This window comes from Phlebotomus argentipes, unplaced genomic scaffold (genome assembly GCF_947086385.1).
Source record: "Phlebotomus argentipes unplaced genomic scaffold, Phlebotomus argentipes genome assembly scaffold_4, whole genome shotgun sequence".
NCBI classification, from domain to species: Eukaryota; Metazoa; Arthropoda; class Insecta; order Diptera; family Psychodidae; genus Phlebotomus; species Phlebotomus argentipes.
This window is the reverse complement of record NW_026776174.1, coordinates 13,486,274-13,507,232: the sequence shown is the minus strand read 5'-3', so window position 1 is coordinate 13,507,232 and position 20,959 is coordinate 13,486,274. Positions and strand designations below refer to the sequence as shown.

At 43.0% G+C, this 20,959-nt stretch overlaps 1 protein-coding gene across 3 annotated transcripts in view; it reads right to left on the bottom strand.

Annotated features, from left to right (window-relative positions):
- LOC132257863 (protein tiptop-like) overlaps window positions 1-20,959 on the bottom strand; it is a 101,692-nt gene that overhangs the window by 50,418 nt on the left and 30,315 nt on the right. For all 3 annotated transcript variants that reach the window (XM_059754904.1, XM_059754906.1, XM_059754905.1), the window contains one exon: window positions 9,452-9,563. In XM_059754904.1, the coding sequence (XP_059610887.1) occupies window positions 9,452-9,512 (61 nt within the window). In that variant the 5' untranslated portion in view covers window positions 9,513-9,563. The remainder of the gene's footprint in view (window positions 1-9,451; window positions 9,564-20,959) is intronic.

The window sequence follows — 20,959 nt, the reverse complement described above, 5'->3', positions numbered from 1 at the left end:
ATAGCAGCCATTTGATCATCGACTCTGAGTCCTCTTTAGCACTTTTGTTGACTCTTCTCGGCAGGACAATTAAATTCTCCCAAAATCCCCGCTCTTATGCAAGTTTCCTGTGGGATATTTTAAGGACTCTCTGTGATGTTTCAATCTCAGAGATTAGAGAAGGTGGCAAAAAGATAATCATCCACTATCCCAAATCTTCTCCACTCTCTCTCTTTCTCTCATTCCCACGCAGACAGACAACAGCAATTACCGCTGAATTCTCTATAAATAGCCGAAGAAATCGAATAACAAGAAAATTAATTACTCCTAATTAATAATCACAATGTGTCTCTCGCTCTCTTTCGTGGAATCTGCGAAGGGAAAAAGTTGACAAAAGAGACATTTTTCTCGCCTCTAACTTTTCAGATGCGGATCCCCCAAATTAAAGACCATATTTAACTGTCCATCACGACGGTGACAGACAGTGGGTGGCAGAGTGGGTGGCTCAAATGAAAAATGTATAGAAAACACTCTTGCTGCTGCAAAACACATTTTCATGTCTCCCAGTGTGTGGGGCGAAGTGAGAGATGTAGTAAATTAATTGTCCCTGTATCAATCATCCCTGTTGTGCTTCTCACTCTCTATAAATTATGATTGACATTTGTCACCCTTGTTTCCTCGCTCTCTGTCTCAAAAAAAAAATGAACAGACACCCCGTCCATATTTCTCCGGGGGCCACGCAGAAGGCCACCGAGGACAGAGTGGCGTAAACAAGACGCCCAGAGGGTGGGAAAGCATGAAAGGAGAATATATATGCGGTGGTTTTCACTCAAAAGTGAAAAATTTTGAGGTTCTCCCCTCGAGTGACGGTGGATTTTGCAAAGTGGGTCAATTGAAATCATAGACGCATTACACTTCCAGAACAAAAGAATGCATGGCAGGAAAAAAAGTCCACCAAGGGAGAGATATTACAGTCAGAAATGCTGAACAGCTCATAAGGCTCTTAGCAGGAAGTTTCTGCCTGCAGAAGCTAGAAGTGATGTACAGCTGTTGGCCGTACTGTTCTCACCTTGAGTGTCGCACTAAAAGCTCTCAAACCATGAGCATTTTCCTCATCATCCCGCCAGATGCAGTCGCCTCGGCAAAGAGCCCTAAGGTTCTCTTCATTAGCATCCATCACCTGTGGACAGCGCATAGAAAGGGCTTTTGTGTGGCGCAAGCTTCGCAGAAAAAAGCTCCCTTTGAAGTGGCTTTTCCACCCTCGCACACTGACCGGGCGTTGGCCCTAATTTCACGGCGGTTCGTGACACAACTGCTCTCCTTTTCTCGGTTGTGGAAGAGACTCTGCGATTGTATTATTTACGATAATGATATACTTAAACCAGTCAGTCATCTCGAACGGAGTTTATGCGGAGAGATACGGAGGCATGTCTGCGTGGAAATGCATAGGAAAAGCGTGTATTGGAGAGTGGTTGGCGATATGAAGTGAAATTGTGTATATTTGGGGGTGCTTTAGTGGTCTTGCCACGTATCATATTGCGATGAGAATGGGCATGGGTGGGAGTGATGGCGAAATGTAATTTAACCATACACTGGGTGCAAAAAATAACTGAAATCTATATTAGTTTAGTAGCACACATTTCTCCATGGATGGCACTCGTTCGTTCCTTCATCTTCTGCTATGGCACGTATAGATATTTATATTTATTTAGCGTATTTGCCATTCATAAATCGGACATTTTACGATTATTGCCAAAGAACGGCGTCAATCTGGTCTTTTCAGAGATACGTGAAGATGCTCTTTACAATTTTTCTCCATCGCAAGCTCTTCCCTTTCTTTCTCAAACTCATCTCCCATATATAGAGCATCTGAGGAGAGAAAGAAATTGTCCATCAATTTGAGAAACATGCCACCATCTGCACTGCTCAAATATTCTTCCTTCTCCCGGTATTAAATCGTGCGAATTACCATCCAGCATTTCGCAGCATAAGAGAGACCAGATCGCGCAAAAGAGACGTGAATGAACATGAAATTATGAAGAAAACAACTTCTCAGATCTGCAATGGTGGATTTCCTCATGCAAGAAGCTCAACATCCGATATTGATGGAGGTTGCCAGTGAAATAAATTAATTGCAAACCGGACAGCAGAGCTGCTTATGTTTTAATATTGATTGCTGGCCAATGTTTGTCTCTCACAAGAGTGTGCTTTCTGGCACGATCGAGGGGTTTCGCTCTTTCCAATGGTTAATGACGTGGAAAATATATCTTATCTTAGTCAAAGTGATATTTTTCATACTTCTGGTAGAGAATTTCGCGCGAAACATTCAAATTCAGCACATTTTTGCAAAGTATAAAATGTATAAAATAATGAGAATGCTGTGAAACTAGCCTCTAAAGATACTTGAGAGCATTTGGCGATGAAAATCAATCATTTTGCGCAATTGTAGGCCAATTAGTGGGACATGAAAGAGCTGAAATGAGCCCCTCGAGGGCACACAGAAGAGCCAATCTTGCAGCTTTTGCCTCCTTCTTGTGGCCGCAGACAGGAAAGAAGGGACTCATATCAATGATTTCCGTGACTCGAAGACATTCATCAGTTTTGCTGGCGAATGATTATGAGTTTACAACATTTGCCAACTAACACAGAGCGAGAGTCAGTGATGTTTTTCACAGACACGGCTGAAATGTCTTACAAGCACCGTGCCTTGCAAGGGGTAAAAATTTATAAATTGATGCAAATTTTAATCCTCTCCACCCTCAAGCTCTCCTCGCCAGTTCCTCACAATTCTGTGTGCCGTGCATATTTGTCAACAAACTCAACATAAATTCTTGGAATAAATTGTGTGTTTCTGATGGAAGACGATGTATTGTTGATGGGTGGAATGGGGGTGAAGTGTGTAGAGTTGAATTTCCACGGCCCGAGCTTGTGAAATAGTTTTGTGTCGCTTGTACATCAAACGTGATAAACTGTCAAGTACAAAGTGCATTTATTTGAAGCAGACACTGCTTCCTTTTTTTTCCACCCATTTTGCCGCAGGAAATGTTTCAACAGGGGCTGCAGGAATGTCTCTTATTCTCACACTATCAATACACTTCTTCTCTCCTCTCGCACAGTTGATGAACAGTCCCAGTCCATCATCTTCACGGAGAGCGTCGAAATTGCCGAGCATCATCAAGCACGCTCGGATGTGAAGCAGATGAATTTCACATTTGAGGAGTTCTCGGGGAGCATTTTCACCATGATTGTGCTCGAATGCTCCTCATATAATTCAAATACATACATCATCAGTCAAGTAAACCGCCACGCAACACGTTGCTGCAGTTTATCGTACCACCTCCTGGTTGGCTGATGTCAAACATGTAAACCACAGTTTACATTATTATCCTCTTCAAATGCTGCGCCATACACTTTGCCGGGAGCGCCCCCACCCCCGGGCGGCCCCATCTTCCACAGACTCCGCATGGGTTTCTCAACTCTGGCTCTTTACGCCGCACAGAAGACATCGCGGGCCCACCAAGGGGCGAAAATCTAGTGCATTTAGCGCATTTTTTGACTCTACAGCAACTTCTCACGGAGACAATGCAAAAAACTTGCCTAGTAATTCCCCTGCAGAATGCTTGCCGCAATAGTTGAAGTTTGGCGCTGATAAACCCTCTGAGGAATGTGTGAGACACACCGCAAAAGTGTTTTCCTGTGGCGCTTTTCTGGCGGGGAGGGAGAGGGAGAGAAACACCAAAAGGTGGCGAAAAGGAGAAGAAAAGCACCTTGACGCCAAAAGACAAGAAACATTGCACAAGGAAATCACATCCTTGAAGAGTGCCATCATAAAGTTGGGAAGGATGGGAAGTCTTACACTAAATTATGTGGTTTTCAGCACACAATCAGGTGCCGTGTGTATGTAATAAGGTGGAATAAATTATCACTGCCAAGAGAGGAGAGTAATTTTCGGCAGAATTTGCACCACACACAAACACTCCTCAACCAGCCATCAACTTTGGGTCTTAATTGGCCTCCAAATGCACATTGCTATTCGCGCCCGCCAAAAAAATGTCTCGCGCGTCAATTTTGGCACTAAAATCGCAGATAAATATTCAAATTTGAATCACCAACTGTCAATTATGGCAATCAATTGGATATCAAGTTGGGGAAGTCATTGGGAAAAATAGCAAATTGGCTGGTCTTTCAATCAGTGTCCAATTGTGCTTCATGACACTCTCACGAGGCGGCAAAAAAAAGGCGTATTAATCTGCTGTGAAGTTGCAATTCGCTGTGGCGCAATCGATGATAATCTTCCCAGTGTTGTGACAGTGAAAATGGTTGCGGGGAGAGAGAGAGAGAGAGAGATGCAGAAATCCTCGTGACAAAGTGTCGTCTCACAATTTGGTTAAATCGGACACAGAGACATTTTCCGGGAACAGACACTCCTTGGGAGAAGGAGCTCCCCATTTAAAATGTGTGGCACAATTGTCGCAAGATGAAATGAATGCCCTTCCTCACGGAAGACGAGAAGACGAAGGGAGTGGGATGTTAAAAGAGTGACACGAAAACCGCTCAATTGGGAGAGGAAGACACGAGAGACAGTGTGGCAAAGGATGCCAAACAAGTAGTTTTGTATATGATATTGAAATCAAAAGACAACCACAGGGAAGATGGTAAACATTGGCTTTGATGCCTCCTAATATCTCCTCCAGTTCTTCTGGTCGCCTTCTTCTTCCACTCTCTTCCACGCTCCTGAGAGACAATGAGGCCTTCAGGTTCACGGAGAAATCTCACTTCAATGGGGGCAACTTCCTTCATCTGGTCGTCCACTTGTGCCTTCCTCAATGCTAATAATCAGCAAATCAACGACACTCAAAACAGCCCAAGTGTCCAGCAGAAACTTCTGTTGCTGCCTTTGTTCCTTCGTCATCTGCTTCTTCACTCTTTCGCATCACCTGGCGCTTTCACCATGCCTTGGGCACCGACATCTCACTTAACCCTTTGCAGTCCACAAAACTGCACGGAAGATAGAGAAGATGTTTGGCAATTGTGCAGACTGGATTGCTGCCTAAGAAGGTAGAAACTGATAGAGAGAAATACTAGATAAGTTGTCAAATTTTGTCTTATAAGATCGACACAAGTCAGGCCGAGATCTCTTCACAAGAGACTCCAAACGTTTAACTTCAGTTGACTATTAAGCAAAAGACGTTTTGAGGTTAAATTTCGTATTTTATACAAAATTCCCAACACCAAAAATCCCTTTTATAACTTATAGAATGTGAGAAACAGAAATCAGCAGAAGATATTACGAATCATGGCATCTTATTGCTAAGCTTACGAGATTCTTAGCGTTATACCGACTCAATTACCTCCAATTCACCCTTAAAGCGGAACGACTAAACACACATTCGCTCAATTCCTAATGAAGATCTCCACTGACAACACTTTAGTCAATATTTGGCAAGAATTATCGACTTCCGAAGCGTTCATGCCTCCCCGCAAACAGGCTGAAAAGTGTGTTTTATGGGCGGAATCGCATCAACCGTTCCCACCCCTGTTCTGACCTCCCCCAAGCCCCACCGGCCGTGCTGCCGCCGCTGTCGAGTGTGAGTGCTCGGAGAGAAATCAAGTAGTCGTCATAAAAATTTTTACGAGCTTTGCTGTCAGTCAGCACAAGTTGTAAAAAGCTGTGCGGCGCTAGTGCACAATCCCATCAGACCCATCAATCGTGGCTTAAATCGCGTCGCTCCATCCCGAGACATGCGATGGTGAGCACACGTCGAGTGTAAACCTCAGAGCCGGGGAATGTGCCGTAAATATGCGGCAAAATATGCTCAGAACTTCGGTGTGTCTATTAGTTCCCAATAAAAGTGGCCACAGAGCCGGCACACACTTCAAATCGACGGCTTGCCCACGTGAGGATGAGCGCAGGAATCCCGCGAGCAATAAAAACACGCAGTCGGATTTTTATTGCTAATTTATAGTTCAAATAGATGAAACGACTACCAACGACCTTGTCACTAATTGTGATTAATTGGACTCATATTGAGAGCTTTGAAGCTTCTTTTTTGCATTCTCGCCTTATGATCTTCTCAAATTTTCACCCCGCAGCCGCGGTTTTCGCGCTCGCTCTCCTTTCTCGGCGACAGAGGGTCTAACAAGGGGGAAATATTACGGTGCAAAGTGGTTTACAACATCGTAAGTTTGTCTTGAAGATTGAATTTTGTGTTTTCAACGCGTCAGTTTTTGAATTACGTGCATTTTTTTCACTTCTGATTCTATTTTTGACTCAATTACGAGAGATTTAACACAATATTAATAAATTGATTGGTGCAAAACGACTGAAAAATGAATGATGGAAGCCACAAAAAGTGTCACACAGACTCTAGCCAAGTATATCTCCCCCTTTGACGCTTAAATCTGCGATCTGTCTCGCGCTTAAGGCTACTCGAGAGTGAGCACATTGAAGCCCTGTCCAGCGATACCTCAGAATCTGCCCTCACCCTCACATATGTGGCGAATAAATGGCATATCATTTATAAAGTCATAATCGTTATAGCAACTGCGCGGGAAATGGATGTGCTAAGAAGTTTTTTTTTGCGTTTGCGCCATCTTCAAGGACTTGCGCCACCTCGATAAATGAGTGCTTTTAATTTTATTAATTCAACTCCTTTTTCCCATCCGTGCGAATGTCTTTTCTGGTGGCAAGTGATAAATTTTTGCAGCAAGTCAACGCCAGAGGAGCGGATATCGACATAAAATCGAATATTTATTGACAAAATATTAACTGCCTGATTATTCTCTCTCTCTCGCGTACCATTTTTTTTGTCCACCTTTTCCTTCTACCTTCCATCACCATTAAGGCAATTTTTTTCACTCTCCCTCATCTGCTCTTTCGCCTTCTCAATGTTATATTCTTAGAGAGCCTCTTCGTCCACATGAAACCCCGAGTTATTTACAACTCTCTTTGTTTCCCAACACAAATTGACACTCTTTTCATTCACACGCACACACATATTTTCGGGGGACTGATTTATTGATGAGGATGCCATAATGAATAAAAAAAATTTAATTTTTATCGAGAAATTAAAGACACGCAGCTTACAAGATTAAGAGACGAAACGAAACGGTCAAATAAATAAAGGTGTCCATAGTCCATCTGAAAATGAGAATTTTTTCCAGAAAAATGCGCGGCGTGATCAAATATTGACGAGGGATGCCATAAATTACGTCCAACGGATGGGAAATTCAAATATTCTCCTCTAATTTGACACGATATAGAGATGCTCATGGCCTCAGATCTGGGAATCTCTCTCACATAGAGCTCTCCAAATGAATAACTCTGCGGTGAAATGACCGATTACTTGGTCAGATGCGAGCCCATTTCGAGGCACAAATGTGAAATTTAATTAATTAATTATTAATATATCTGGAGCGGGCGGAAAAACTCCCCCTTCTTGGGGCTCTCCATGCACTTTTCCTCCTCCTCGTGGAGATAATGAAAGATAAAATGAATTATCACTCGAGAATCCTCTCAAGACGCATCAATCACACTTTTTGGCTGTGTCTGTGCAATGGTCAAATTCTCTCACCCCTCAAAATCAACCCCAAGCTGTTGGGGAAAATCACCTCGGAGATTTCTCAAACGGCGCGCTCTCTTCGCCGGAAAATCTGCTCAGTGGCAATGGGCGAAATACGGTGAGGATTGGCAGAGAAAGAGGAAAGCAAGAAAGTGCCAGCACTCGGAAAAACGACTTTGGCTTTCATGCACTGCTAGAAAAGCAGAACAGAGTTGAAGTTCTGGCATTTTATTCGCGTGCTTTTTGTTTCCTCAGATACTTCGATTAAAAGAACTAAGAATATGGAATCAACAAATTGCAAACACATAATAATATTTCGCTCTATCAATGCGATTTCCTCTGAGTGCAGGACGGAATGGTGACAAAAAAGAGCGTCAGTGATTTTTCATGGGAGAGATTGAAAAATGTCAGAAGTGATAGTTTCGTGGAAGGAATTTCCATCTGAATGGCATTGAGTAGATAGAAGACTCATTATATCGATCCTTTAACCCTCTCCATCACACAATAAGAGACTCTCCGTGTGCACACAGAGAGTGAAAAGGCACAATCATTGGGACTCTTTCATTGCACTGCTGCTGAAGAAACTTGTTCTTCGCACTTCAAGCAAAGCAATGGATGGGATAAATAAATAAAACGTAAATAAATTGTCGGCTGAATTCAAAATTCATATAAATTTGTTAATATTTTATCGTCTCCCACAGAGTGGGCAGATATAAGGTTGATGGCTAAAGTCACTCTCCGCCAGTGACTCTTCTTCATCGCGTTGATATCTCTTAGCCGTTGTCGCTCTGAACATAAATTACCCAGTCGCATTTTACACTCTATGCCCGGCGACATTTTATGTACATCAAATTATTATTAGTTTTCATCCTCTTTTCTCCATTCATGACGAGAGCGCGCGCGATGCCATCAACCCGCGATTGAGAGATGCTGTTGCAATGGAAACTGCAGGGAAACTCACGGATCATTTTCTCTCCTCCCCTCCGTTTTGGCACACACACACACACACAGGGGGGAAAAGAGAAGGAAAAGAGTGAGAGGAGTCAGAGAAATATACGCCATACCCCAAAGAAATGAGCGATATGCATCGAGACTTGACGATTTATTGCACCTCTCGTGATGCATAAAAAATACTCACCTTTCTTGGCCACTTTTTTTCGGCCGGGCTCTTGAACAATCATAAAAAGGGGGAACAATACAAATTTCATGTGATTTATAGCTTCTTCATTTTTGCTCCGTGTCTCACAGATTCGCACGGCAAGAACGCATGTGAAATCCCCGTAAAATTGCACAATGAGTCGATGAGGGGTTCGCGAGAGTGAGACGGGATTATATGTGTAAATAAGCACCATCATAAATTGTCTTTCATTATTATTAATAAGCGCATTTGCTGAATGAGCCTAGGAATTCAGTACAATCATATGGAGAGGCTTTTCTTGCGCCCTGTGACGCTGAAAAACCGGGCGACCTGAAACTTTCAGGTGAGCGTCAAAGTCAAGCCGTGAAATGCACGAAAGCGCGGATTGAAGTGTGACTGAGGGCAGTGGCACTATCAATGGTATCAACGCCAAAGAACTTGATTCGCGTGACAGATTGTCCATTTGACGGTGCATTTAAATCCTGGCCACACCGGCTCATGCGGCAGAAATTGGCGCGCAAATCGCGAGTGTTCGAGGCATTTATGCCCCATACAGACAAACATGAATATGCTTGAATGTGGCCGAACGAGCATCGAGCGGAAACATAAATCTCCCAAATGGATATTTAGTGTGTAACTGACTTTGACTTGATTCAAAATCCGCGCACATATGCAAAGTGAAATGATTCCATCACTCAGCGTGTGAGAAATTAATGAATCAGACACATATTATAGCTTCATGTTGTGCGTTGTCAGGCGAATTTCAACTCACCATTTTCTTCAGGTTTCAGCCATCGATGATATGAAGGTCGAGGCTGCTGCTTTGAACGCATCTTTGAACCACGACACTAGAAAACCTCAAATTGTGCCTCCTGATGAGTTACCTGAAATGAGAAGACAGAAGTGATGATTAAGAAAGCTGGTCAACATTCATCTCTGTCGCCAGAGACTCAAGCGATTCCACCCAAAACCGCTATCAACCCACAATCTCCGGCTAATTAAAGAATACTGTTGAAGGGGAGTTTTGTCATTTGCCATGAAGACTTCTTTTTGGGGGCACTCAAGAGGGAAGCACGATTACAAATGCGCTCGGCACAGCCAAAGACACAGATAATGCTTTTGACAGAAGAAGCGAAAACGGTCGAAAAACAACGTCAATCGATAGATTTGCTCACTCATATCTTATGAAATAAGATGCTAGATTTAACATTAAGAATATTAGCCATTATAATAAAATAATCTGTCCTCAAATTCTACCTTTACATTGCCGTGAACATTTATTCGTCTCTTTTTATAATTATTATAATATATGTATGAGATTGAGATACGAATAATATGGAGAAAAGAATCAAGAAGAGAAGTGAGATTGAGAATAGCTTCTATTGTGTTGTTCAGCACCAGTTGACAAACCTCAGAATCTCATCTCCATATGAACAACTCAAGCCTCATGCAGACTTATCGTCGCGCAAGGAAACACGAACGACCTCCTTGCATTCCCGCGCTGATTTATGGATTTAATTGATTGTATCATCGCAGAAGGTGAGACAAAATTGCAACATTTCTCTAAAAAATCGTGCTCTCTTGAGGACCATTCGCGATTGAGGCGATAGATAGTCCAATCACAGGCCAACAAATCATCGCGAGAATCAGAGTGATGCCCATAAAAAGTTCCCTCAACTCCTGGCGCCTCATCGCCCCAAAAAGTCTCTCTCTCTCTCCCTGGGATGCGGGCAAATGGCAGGGAAACATGTTTCTTCCATCATAAATTGCTAATACATTTTTTCCGCGTCAAATGAATAAATTTGCCATTTTAATTTGCTTTCATTCCACTCTCCGCAACGAGCAAAGCCCTCTCTTTCCAAACCATACTTTATCGTCATGTTTATTCCGATAAAATAATCATCTTTATTGGCAAAGTGTTTGTTGATCTTTTTCTGCCTTCGCCCATTGACTTGTGTCTCTCAACTTGTCCACAAAGTGCATTTTGGCCGTCTCGCTGGTGGATATTTTCGACAGCAAAGAAATGGCCAGAGTTTGGGCAACTTTCTTGGATTTTGTCCGTGATTATGGCTCTTTTCGCCTTTTCCCAGGCCCGAGGATATTCACATGGCGTTTTCGTTAGGAATATACAAATTGAATGACTGCAAACTTCCACATTTCGACTATTATTATCATCAGCACGAAACATGAGACATTGATATGCGAAATCACTCCCACTGAGAAGCATTCGGTCCATCGATTGAGGATTCTTCTGCAGAAGTGAAGCAGTCAAAAGGGTGTGTCATTTCGAGGAGAAAAGGTTAAAAAAAAATTGTACTTTGTCTGATTGGAATTAATTGAAACAATTCAAGCGATATTTCGTAGTGAAAAGCACACTTTTGCACCGTCAATTTGCTATGTTTTGAATTACTTCCAGCACTTTGTTGCTTACACGCTTGATAATTGCTGAGAGCGACAGCAAAAACGCACCTAATCTCTCAAATTACAACCCTCAGTACATAAGTTTCTGAGCCTTGTGAGATGCTCAGTCCCGAAATGATCACCCTCTCGAGGAGCATCAGCGGAAAGTTTATTCATTTCGACTAGAGCCACTTTGTGAAGCATCTTACGCCATCCAGTGGTGGAGAAAAAATCCCCACCCATTCAGTAAATAATCTAAACTCTCTGCAATATCCAAAAGTTTTCTCCTGTGAGCTTCTGGTCGCGCCTCAGCCACCCTAAGAGCCAGATTTTAGAGAAATATCTCTGCCTCACGCCACGAGAATTCCGCCCAAAGATGCCGAGGAGACGCGGTGGGGCAGAAATGAAGAGAGTCATATAGAAGCACATCACTGAGAATTGTTGACAATATTCCGAAATCAGCAGGATTCAACTTGATTTGCCTTTCAGCCCATAATCCGCCGTGAATTATTGATGAGATGGCGACGACTTGAGAGTATAAGAATTAAATTATAATATTTTCCTTCCAATGAAGATGATGAAGAAGATGAGAAGAAGGCACACGAAAACGGCCACATGAATTGAGTTCCACTCTTACAAACACACCAGCGCGCGGAGGTCTAATTTATGACATCCACAGAAGGGTGGAACGACAATATTTTTCCGTCGAAATATATAAATTCTGAAGCTGTCCTTTCGTGCATACAACCCCCTGTCGCCCCACCCTGCGCGCCCAGAAAAAATCCCTCCCATCTCCTCAAAAGTTAACACTGGGCGAAGAGTGGCCGCATCAGGAGCGGAGGACACATTAGTGGAGCACTGACTGGGCGCTCCTGGGGGTGGGGGACTTTCCGCCCATTCCAGGGCAAAAGTGATTGCTTCAAAAAGCTCGCCTCCACGTCCATTTATATACGGAAGAGGACAAAATTTATAGCACCTTCGAAATAATTACACAGCACATTTCTACATGCACAGAGAGAGACAGTCTTGCCACCCCTTGGCAGTGAGTCATGGGCGAGGGATGCCCACCCTCCCGATGATTAAAAGATTCCTCAGTATTTGAATACACTCACTCTCGTGCCCTCACGTTATGTCCCAGATAAATAAATACAGTTGCCTCCAAAGACGAGCATCAAGAGCAGAAAGCCACGATTTTTAGCTAAATGCGTGAGATTAGTTTTCAGCAGCCCCGAATAGAAAGTTCTAAGTCCTGTTGCACAATAAGCAATTTGAAAGTAAGCTTTTAGTCAATTTTCAGCTTCTTATTCTTAAGCTTTTCTACTTATTTCAGCTTTCTGGAAATGCTCGAGTTCAGCTAAAAGTTTAGTCTTCTTTGCTCGACATTTTTTGGATACTGAATTTCGAATTCCAAATAAACTTTAACGGTCTTCTCACCACTTTCTCCTCCGAACACCTTTTCCCGGGCCTCGAAAACTAGTGCAAAAGTGTTTGTGGCAAAAATTGAATTCTCACTGCGTGAATTTCTATTTCTTTTCACGCACGCCACACAATAATCCTCCCCTGTCGATCATAAATCTCTCATCCGATTCATCAGATTCTTTGTGACTTTCTACCCAACATTCGAGCACTTTTTCGCCAGCGATAGTAAATTTAGGGGATGGTGGAATGGGGATGAAATACGTTTTCGATGGGTGTGAAAGTGTGCTCAAAAGGACACCCTTCGCTATGATGGAAAGTCGGGTGGAACAAAGAGACACATATCGAATCTCTTTCACAAAATTCTGCGAGACTTTTCAGCCAGCGAAGAAAGTCCATTGGGGTGGGGAAAATCGTTGGGAATTAAATTGAAAAATTTACAAGCTTCAATTAAGCCGCTATGTGTTTCTTCCATTATCATTAATAAAAATTTACTCGTTCAATTGGGGTGGCTTAGAGTACAAGATGCTTCGGAATTTAATTTGGTCATTAAATGTCCTGACGAGGGCAAAATCACTGGGGCGCTGCTGTCCATTGAGTCAAGGTGAAAAAATTAAATTTTCCCTACCATTCTGGCGCCTTTTTCTGTGTGTGATTGAGGGGCGCCTTCTCAATCAATCACCGTGGCTGAAATGAGCTCTGGGGGATGGAGGGCATTGGATGTGTTAGGAAAATTGACCGGTAAATTATTGTTTAATTACGCGCCCTGACAATTTATTAAAGTGGCAAAAACAGTCTCTGCTAATTGAATGGCGCGTGTAAAAGAAATATGCTGCGCGCTCAGATGTGATTCATGTGGCCCGAGGGGCGAAGGTACGAGCGCCCAGTGTCGCCCGCCACCCACTGCCGCCCCCCCACGTCCAACCCGGCGAAAGTGCAGGAGACGAGGCGGTGAGGAGAGTGTATAAATGACGTTAGTTCGTTGACGGTAGTTGTATTCGACGGCCCGATGGGAAACGACCAATATTTTACAAGTTTTTGACAAGCTAGATGGCTTTTCCATCTTTGAGCGGACACCCGGGGCTGAGAGTGTGTTCCATATCGGGTCAAGATATGAATTCATGCACATATATACCCACCGTGTATATCATCGTGATATTATGCTATATAAATCATTGTTATGTTATATTATTTATTCTCCCTCAACTCCCTCGCACCGCACTTCGTGCACACAAAGTATCTCCACTAAAGATTCCTCACTTTCGGACGCCTTTGAGACTTTTCGGTCTTCGTTAAGGGGTAAGTAACTGAAAAATGCTAAGTATTTAGGAGTGCTGCAATTTCTTCAGCACTAATCACAAATCAATCTAAGCTTATGAACTCAGAATGCAATTCTTAAAAAGAAATTTCTCGCTACGTTTCAATTATTCTTATTATATTTTAATATGAAAATTGTCATGATTTTTGCATTTGACTCAATACGAAAACAAACTTGGAAAGACACTTATTTATACCCCTTGACTTTGGAGCATTGCCGTGTAGGTTCGCTCGGCAGTCGCCTAATTTATAGTTGGACGCGTCGCGAGACGACACGATGAGGAGTCATTTGTGACTAAACATCAACGATGATGGCATTTCTATTGAGCCTGAAGCAATTTGGAACTGTGAAGTGGAAACATTTTCTTCGACTTTCCATGAAAAATTCAAATATTTCCCTAAGAAACTTTCTCGGTAATTTATTTTGACACTTTTCCCGAAGAAAAAAAACGTGTGTGTGTGTGTGCGTACGAACAGCGCGCAAAGTCACCCAACCTTGCCAAGCGGGAAGCAAACATATGGATAATTGCAAATAAATACTCCTCTTGCGCTCTCTTTCCCTCCATCATTCTTTGTTGATTTTTTATGTGGAGCTCCTCGACAAAAAATCCCAATGAAGACCCCGACGCTCAGGGGTTGGGGAAGAAATAAAACCACCCTTTTAAGATTCAAACATTCGACATTCTTTATGAGGGCGATAAATTTTCCGAGCGATGTATTTCTGCACACACACACACACACACACAGAGCCGACAAATTCACCAGGGGATGAAAACTGCCACCTTCATCACCCCCGCGCGCGCTCCTGCTCATATTCGAGCCCCGGAGGCGAGAAGAGATGGAGAGTCCCTCCTGAGGGACACAAAAGTATGTGTGATGGGTAGTTTCAGTGGCACCGAAACGGGAAAATATATAATGGGTCGCGTCGGATACATTTCTTTAGGAGATATGACACGGAATGAAAGACATGGAAATCGATATACATTTGATATTTTCCATTGTATTTACTCACACCCGCGCCGAGGGGAGTGACGTGGAGTCGTTGAGAGTGAATGAGCTTTTTTCCCAGCGTGTGTGGAGACACTTTTGGCGCGCAGAATGGATGGGAAGCGGAAAGAGGAGACGAATGGCCAGTAACAGTCATGTGGAAAATATGAGCGCGCGATCCACCCGCGAACCCCATTGGACAGCCATCGAGATAGCGCTTGACAGAGCGAAAAGCCCCGCGCGCAAATTGATTGACAAGAAAACATTCATCCTCATTGTTATTCTGCAATTGTGTTTGCATCACCGTGAAATTTCACACATCATCCGCGTGTCTTCCTCGTGATCTCTTCCCTCAGCTGTCCCTCCTTCACTTCCTCCTTTCGTGCAAATCGCAGCAAAAAAAAGCCACGGCTTTTCACACATTTTAATTAACCGCGATTCGGAGGTGAGTTCGTGAGTGTCAGAGAGACGAAAAGTCTATTCATGTCACATGGCGAAGAGTGCCTCTTTTTGAGCCATTTAACCAACAATATATCATCGTGTCTCTCGGGCAGATCGATCAAGCGCCAAGCTTTCATTTTCACATTTATATATGATCATTCAAGTATCAAAAAGACCATTTTATCCGTGTGTGTCTGTCGTGTGAAGAGCATCTTTTCTTCCCACGAACTCGCGACGTCGCACAAAGAGGAGTATTGTATGTCAATGCAAGAGAAATACCACAAATTTTACACACCAAAAGGCCAAATCTCTTCATAAAAATTTATGGTTTTCGCAAAGTGAAGCATTTGCAGGCGCAGAGACATAAAATTCATAACAAATAAGTGCTCAAAAAGTGCCCCAAAATCCCACTGAATTTATAGACACACTCCAGCACTCTGCAGAGTCTCAGCCCTTCGGCCCTTCTTGAGCAATTTCTATGCACAAAGACGATCTCTCTCACTCGAGCATGCCTCACCAACTCGGGACTCTGAATAATTGTTCCTGAAAGCCACCAGATCTTGAACTGCGATACTGAAAATGGTTGTGTATAGAATTACATGATCACCTACTAAAAGTTGCTGAGAAGATGATTGAGAAATTATACTGCCAAATCCCCGCGATTGTCCAGCACACAAGAGAGTCAATCAAGTGTCAAGTAAGACGAGAAGCGCAGCAATTTCGCTCCAGGGTGACGCGAACGCGCGCGCCCAATAAAGTCATCACGCGCATTTTTGGCCTCGCAGAATAGTGCGATAAATCCCAGTGGACGCTATAAATTATCAGGATGACCCCTATTAGAGGGCGCAAAAAACTACCACGCCGCGAGAGGTTTAGCAGGCAAAAAGGCCTAATGAAATGCAGCTCTCGCCACTAAATTGAATAATAATTCTCCGGCCTGAGCAACAGTCTCTAATCTGCTGAAATTATAGGAAAATTCACTCTAATAAATTTAGCGGAGAATTATGGATTTTTTTTTTCACTACTGTCGAGCGACTCTTTTTTGGGGCCACTGATAGTTGGCCTCTTGTTATCCAATTAACTTTTTTCCGCTTGAATTTTCGGGTGGATTTTTTCGCCAACTCAACTGCAAGGGATTTTTTGGGGTGGTCGCAATTGAGAGGAAGAATTAACATCAACTCAAATCACACAAAAGCACCCTTTGACCTTCCCTAAAGCTCTCAGTAAATGAGAAATTGTAATATTGAGGGTTACATTTCTCCCCAATTACCTCGATACCCAGTGTCACCCCTTTTCCGCCCTCTTGGGCGGTTTTTTTTTCTCTGTACTATGCGAGTCAGGATAATACAGGATAATGGAGAGCAGATTGTCAGTGCTCGTGAGGGTGGATTTTCATAAACAAAACGTCTCCCAATTGAAGCTGCAGCGACTAATCTATTTTGCTTTTATCCATGATGATATTTCGTACTTTTATTTTCATCCTCCACTATCATTATTATCATTATCCACCCCCGGAGCCTCTTGGCCGGGTGCGGTGAAAATGGTCATTCACTTTTATAGGGTGGTGTGTCTGCGTCCATCAGCATCCGAGCATCCACTCTTCGGAGGGCGGTAAAAGCCCATAGAAGCTGTCAATTGTTATGGACACGAGACGGAGCGTCCAGGAGCACTTTTCTGTGTTGGGAAAAGGTTAACATAGTTTTATGTTGGGTCTCGATTTATGTCGCTTTCACTCACCCTCTCTCACTCTCTCTCTCTTGCCAACACTCTTCTGTCCATCACCGTGTATTTAGGATTACGCAATCTCACAGAAAGCTCGCGCGTCCATTTAGATCTCTCATCCCTGTCGAACCCCTGACCTCAGCCCGGAGAACACCTTCTCCAGAGAGAGAGAGTGGAGCAAGATGGGGTGAGGGCAAATGTGTGCAGCCATCAACATTTATTACTGCTGTTAACTCTTCGAGCCAAGTTGTTCTCCACCATGACGAAAATAAATATTCCACCCTCATGTGAATCACAGTCCTGCATAAGCGGCGGCTTTTTTGCAATTTATTTAAATTCATTCACCCCCCTTTTGTCGCTTTAGCGGCCATTTAATCACCATTGACGGAAGACAGCATAAAGCGTATGACTTGCAATGTTTCACATTCAATTGCCATTGAAGTTTTAAAGGGTTGCCGAGAGAGAGTCGCAGTGGAAACTTTAGGGGAAAGTGTGTCTATTGCGGCAGCTTAATTCTTCCACAATGGCGAATAAGGTATCTTCGGGCTAAAACTTTGTGGTGCGGAAGAAGAAGCTTTTGGGGATTGCGGAAAAACCTCTGAAACTGGCGTTGAATACAGACAATTGTGGAAAATTTGTACACTTCTTGAATACTTATGCTCTCATTTTTGGCACTGAATCAAGCTCAAACGTAAGCCTTTCAAATTATTCAATTAATTGAATATCACTTTAACCCTTTATTGGAAGTAAAAGCTACAGAAGTAATAATAATATCTCTGCAGAGTTTGCTAAAGAAAACAGTCTGCTGAAGCCCCACTTTCCCCTATAACAACTACAAAAACAAGATCAACAAATAGCTGACCTTCCAGCCCTGAACCCAAACTCGCCCTCCGCCCGCAAATAGTGGAGATTTTGAGTGCAAATGGCAATTTGTGGGAGATTTTCTCCGGAACAATTTTCTATCAGGTCATCATCGTATTATATTAAATAACGTGCGCGTCAATGAATGTGTGTGGTTATTTTTCTACGGTCGGAGTGGGATAAATATTCATGCAAATTTATATCCATAGCATATGTAAAATTGTACACCATTTATATACAAATTTCCCTCTTTCTCCATTTCCGCTTTAAATAAACTCGTGTGCGGGAGAAATTTCGCATATCTGGCAAACATATCGGATTTTTTCCTAACCCAATGTGTGTGCCTTCTTGTGAGGATTGCGGAGTTTGGAAGGAGTTCTGGAGTGGGTTTCCCTATTCTCTCTCGCATCCCCCCCCCCAGTCAAAATAGTGCGATTCTTTGTAGTTTTCCATCTGGCTGTGCATCCGCAAGAGAGCGAGAGAGAGTGAAAGTGGAGAACAAATCCAATAAAAGTAAATCGTTCGCATATGTATGAATTTTCCTGAAAAATACAGACGAGCCTCTTACGCAGAGATGATATTATTTTATTTTATCTATACACTCGACCCGAGGCAATATTGCGTTTCTGTGGACCTCAAGATGGGGTGGGATTCTCAATGGCAGAGGTTGAGCGTCAGCGGTTTACCTGCCGATTTCCTCCTCAGACCCCAAGAGAGGCATAAAGAAAGGCATCACAGGCGAAGGGATGAGGACAGAATGAAGGGGCGGAAAACCACAGAAGCTCGATTTCGCCTTTCCAACTCTTGTATTATTTATCAAAGGATATCACTGAATTCTTCAAGAGCCGCACAGTTGAAGAAAAGCGTACACTTTCTGTCGATATCTTATCGCATTTCAATCTCCCGAATCAGGCGAACACCTGTCCGAAGCACACATTGCAAGTGCAGGTGAATTTTCGGGAGAAATTTCCTGACCTCATTAGCGTGCAGCTCGTGAGCATTCACGATGTCAAAAGTCCACTAATTTGAGGATAATTAAAAAAAAAGCCAAAGGCGAAGAGGAACTTTTCAATCAAGAGCTGAGACTCTTTTGTCAAGTGTCAAATTTGCCACGAAAGAAATCCATTCATCATTAGCCAGTGCCTCAAGTCTGAGGCAGTAAAAAGAGATTGAAATGAAATTATGTCAGGAAAAAATCCGTCATGAAAGACTAACAAAAATATTAGTTTAGCTCTGACGGAGATTTTGTCGACTCTCAATTAATCAATCAATCAATCAGGGGAAGAATCAGCGTCATCATGTCTCAATTTAAGTTGTTGCCCATGGCTTTTGAGCGAAGCCAGCAAAAAACGGCATCTCAACTCAATCTCCTGATCAAACCGAGTCTCCGGAGTCATCATCACGATTTGATTCTTTTGCGCTCACCCAAAGACGACTGAGAGAGAGAGAGAGAGTGTGAGTGCGCCGACTTAAGAAAGAGTTGAGTTTTGACGTGTGATTTCAATCTTATTAAGTATTTGTTATAATCCGGAGAGAGAGGCATTTTTATATACCGCGCGATAAATAATGCAGACCCTTCAACACTTGAGCAAATATCGGGCAAATGCCGAGGAGGATTGTACAGAGAGAGAGAGAGAGAAAAAAAATAGCCAAGAACAGAGAGCGTATGTCTGACAGTTCAATTAATAACAACAAGAAAATTATGTTGCCGATGAAATTTTCTCTCCCCCAGACCGAATTTTTCTCTTTGCCACCACCTTTGCATGTCAGAAATCATTCCCGAGTCTCTCACATAGTTTGGAAATGTTTTGTGATTTCGCTCTGTGACTGTGAATGGATTGAGTGGGAAAAAGACGAGAATCAATACTATAAATAGTGAAGGATTGACAAGACAAATCAATCAAACTGCCTTCGAGCACAGGGTGGAAATTCTTTCACGCGGAAATTTATCTTTGCCACTTCGTCCTTCGGGGCGTGGAGAGCCTTGGTGGAAAATTGCAGGCAATCGAATGGAAAATATACGATGAAGATAGGAGATAATTAGGCGAACAGGGAGAGTCTATTTTGTGCGCGGGCTCATTTTTTTTTTGACCTGTGCGGATTTGTAGCGCCCCTGTAATTGCCATACGAAGCACAGTGGAGAAAAAATAGATTCGAAGGAGGTTTGTGAGGCAAATGACATGGCATATTCGCGGGTTTCCTCCTTCTCCTGTCTTTCTTCGTCGGGATTTTAAATCCCCGAGATTGAGATTGACACGAGTGCCTCGAGATGATGCTCTGAGACGTGTGTCAGATGGAATTCTCAGGCCGAGATGCACACAGTGCGCCCGAAACTTTATGGTCAGAAGGAGATCACAATAGAAGTGAATCCAATTAATGAATGCTGAAAATTGCTGCAAATGCTGAAGCTGGAAATACCATCGCATAAATATTCCCTCGGTGAAGCCCACAATGATTGACGGACATTTAGACAGATTTGATTTGAATTGCATACACACTCTTTGTCATAATTCGCACATGAACAGAATTTGCCACTCCACAGAGTGATTCTCAATGCAAGACACTTTATAATAAGCAACACATTTCCCCAACATAAATATAGCCATCAATTTGTTTATACATGGAGCAGAGCACGACATTCAGCGACTGTTAGACAGATTTGTGATGAAATAGGGACGAAACACTGCATACTAAACATAATTCATGCACTGCAGCGTCTCAGACACTCAAGGGGCGCTCAAGTTCTCTCTGTCACGGTGGAGAGAGAGTGAAAACCGCCCGGCATCATTTTCACCACCCACAGCAAACCCTTCCGCGGCGGATTAAATTGATTTTGAAAATATAATTTTCCATTTCAGCGATCAAAAAGTGAAAGAGGCAAATTTGCCATTGGATTTTCATTGGCCTCATGGCACTCGATCGCATCAAAATTGGACTTGACTTGTGAAAATCCCCCCCTCCGCCGGCGCCCGCGTGGAAATTGACGGGAGATGCTAATGATTTGTCAAGGGGTAAATTAGGGTTAATTAAAAATGGCCCCTTTCCCACCTTTGGCAGCATGTTGGCCCAAAACAGCGCCAAAAGTGGATGGGAATCGAATAAATCACAGCCCGTTTGCCCCCAATTTTCCAAACAA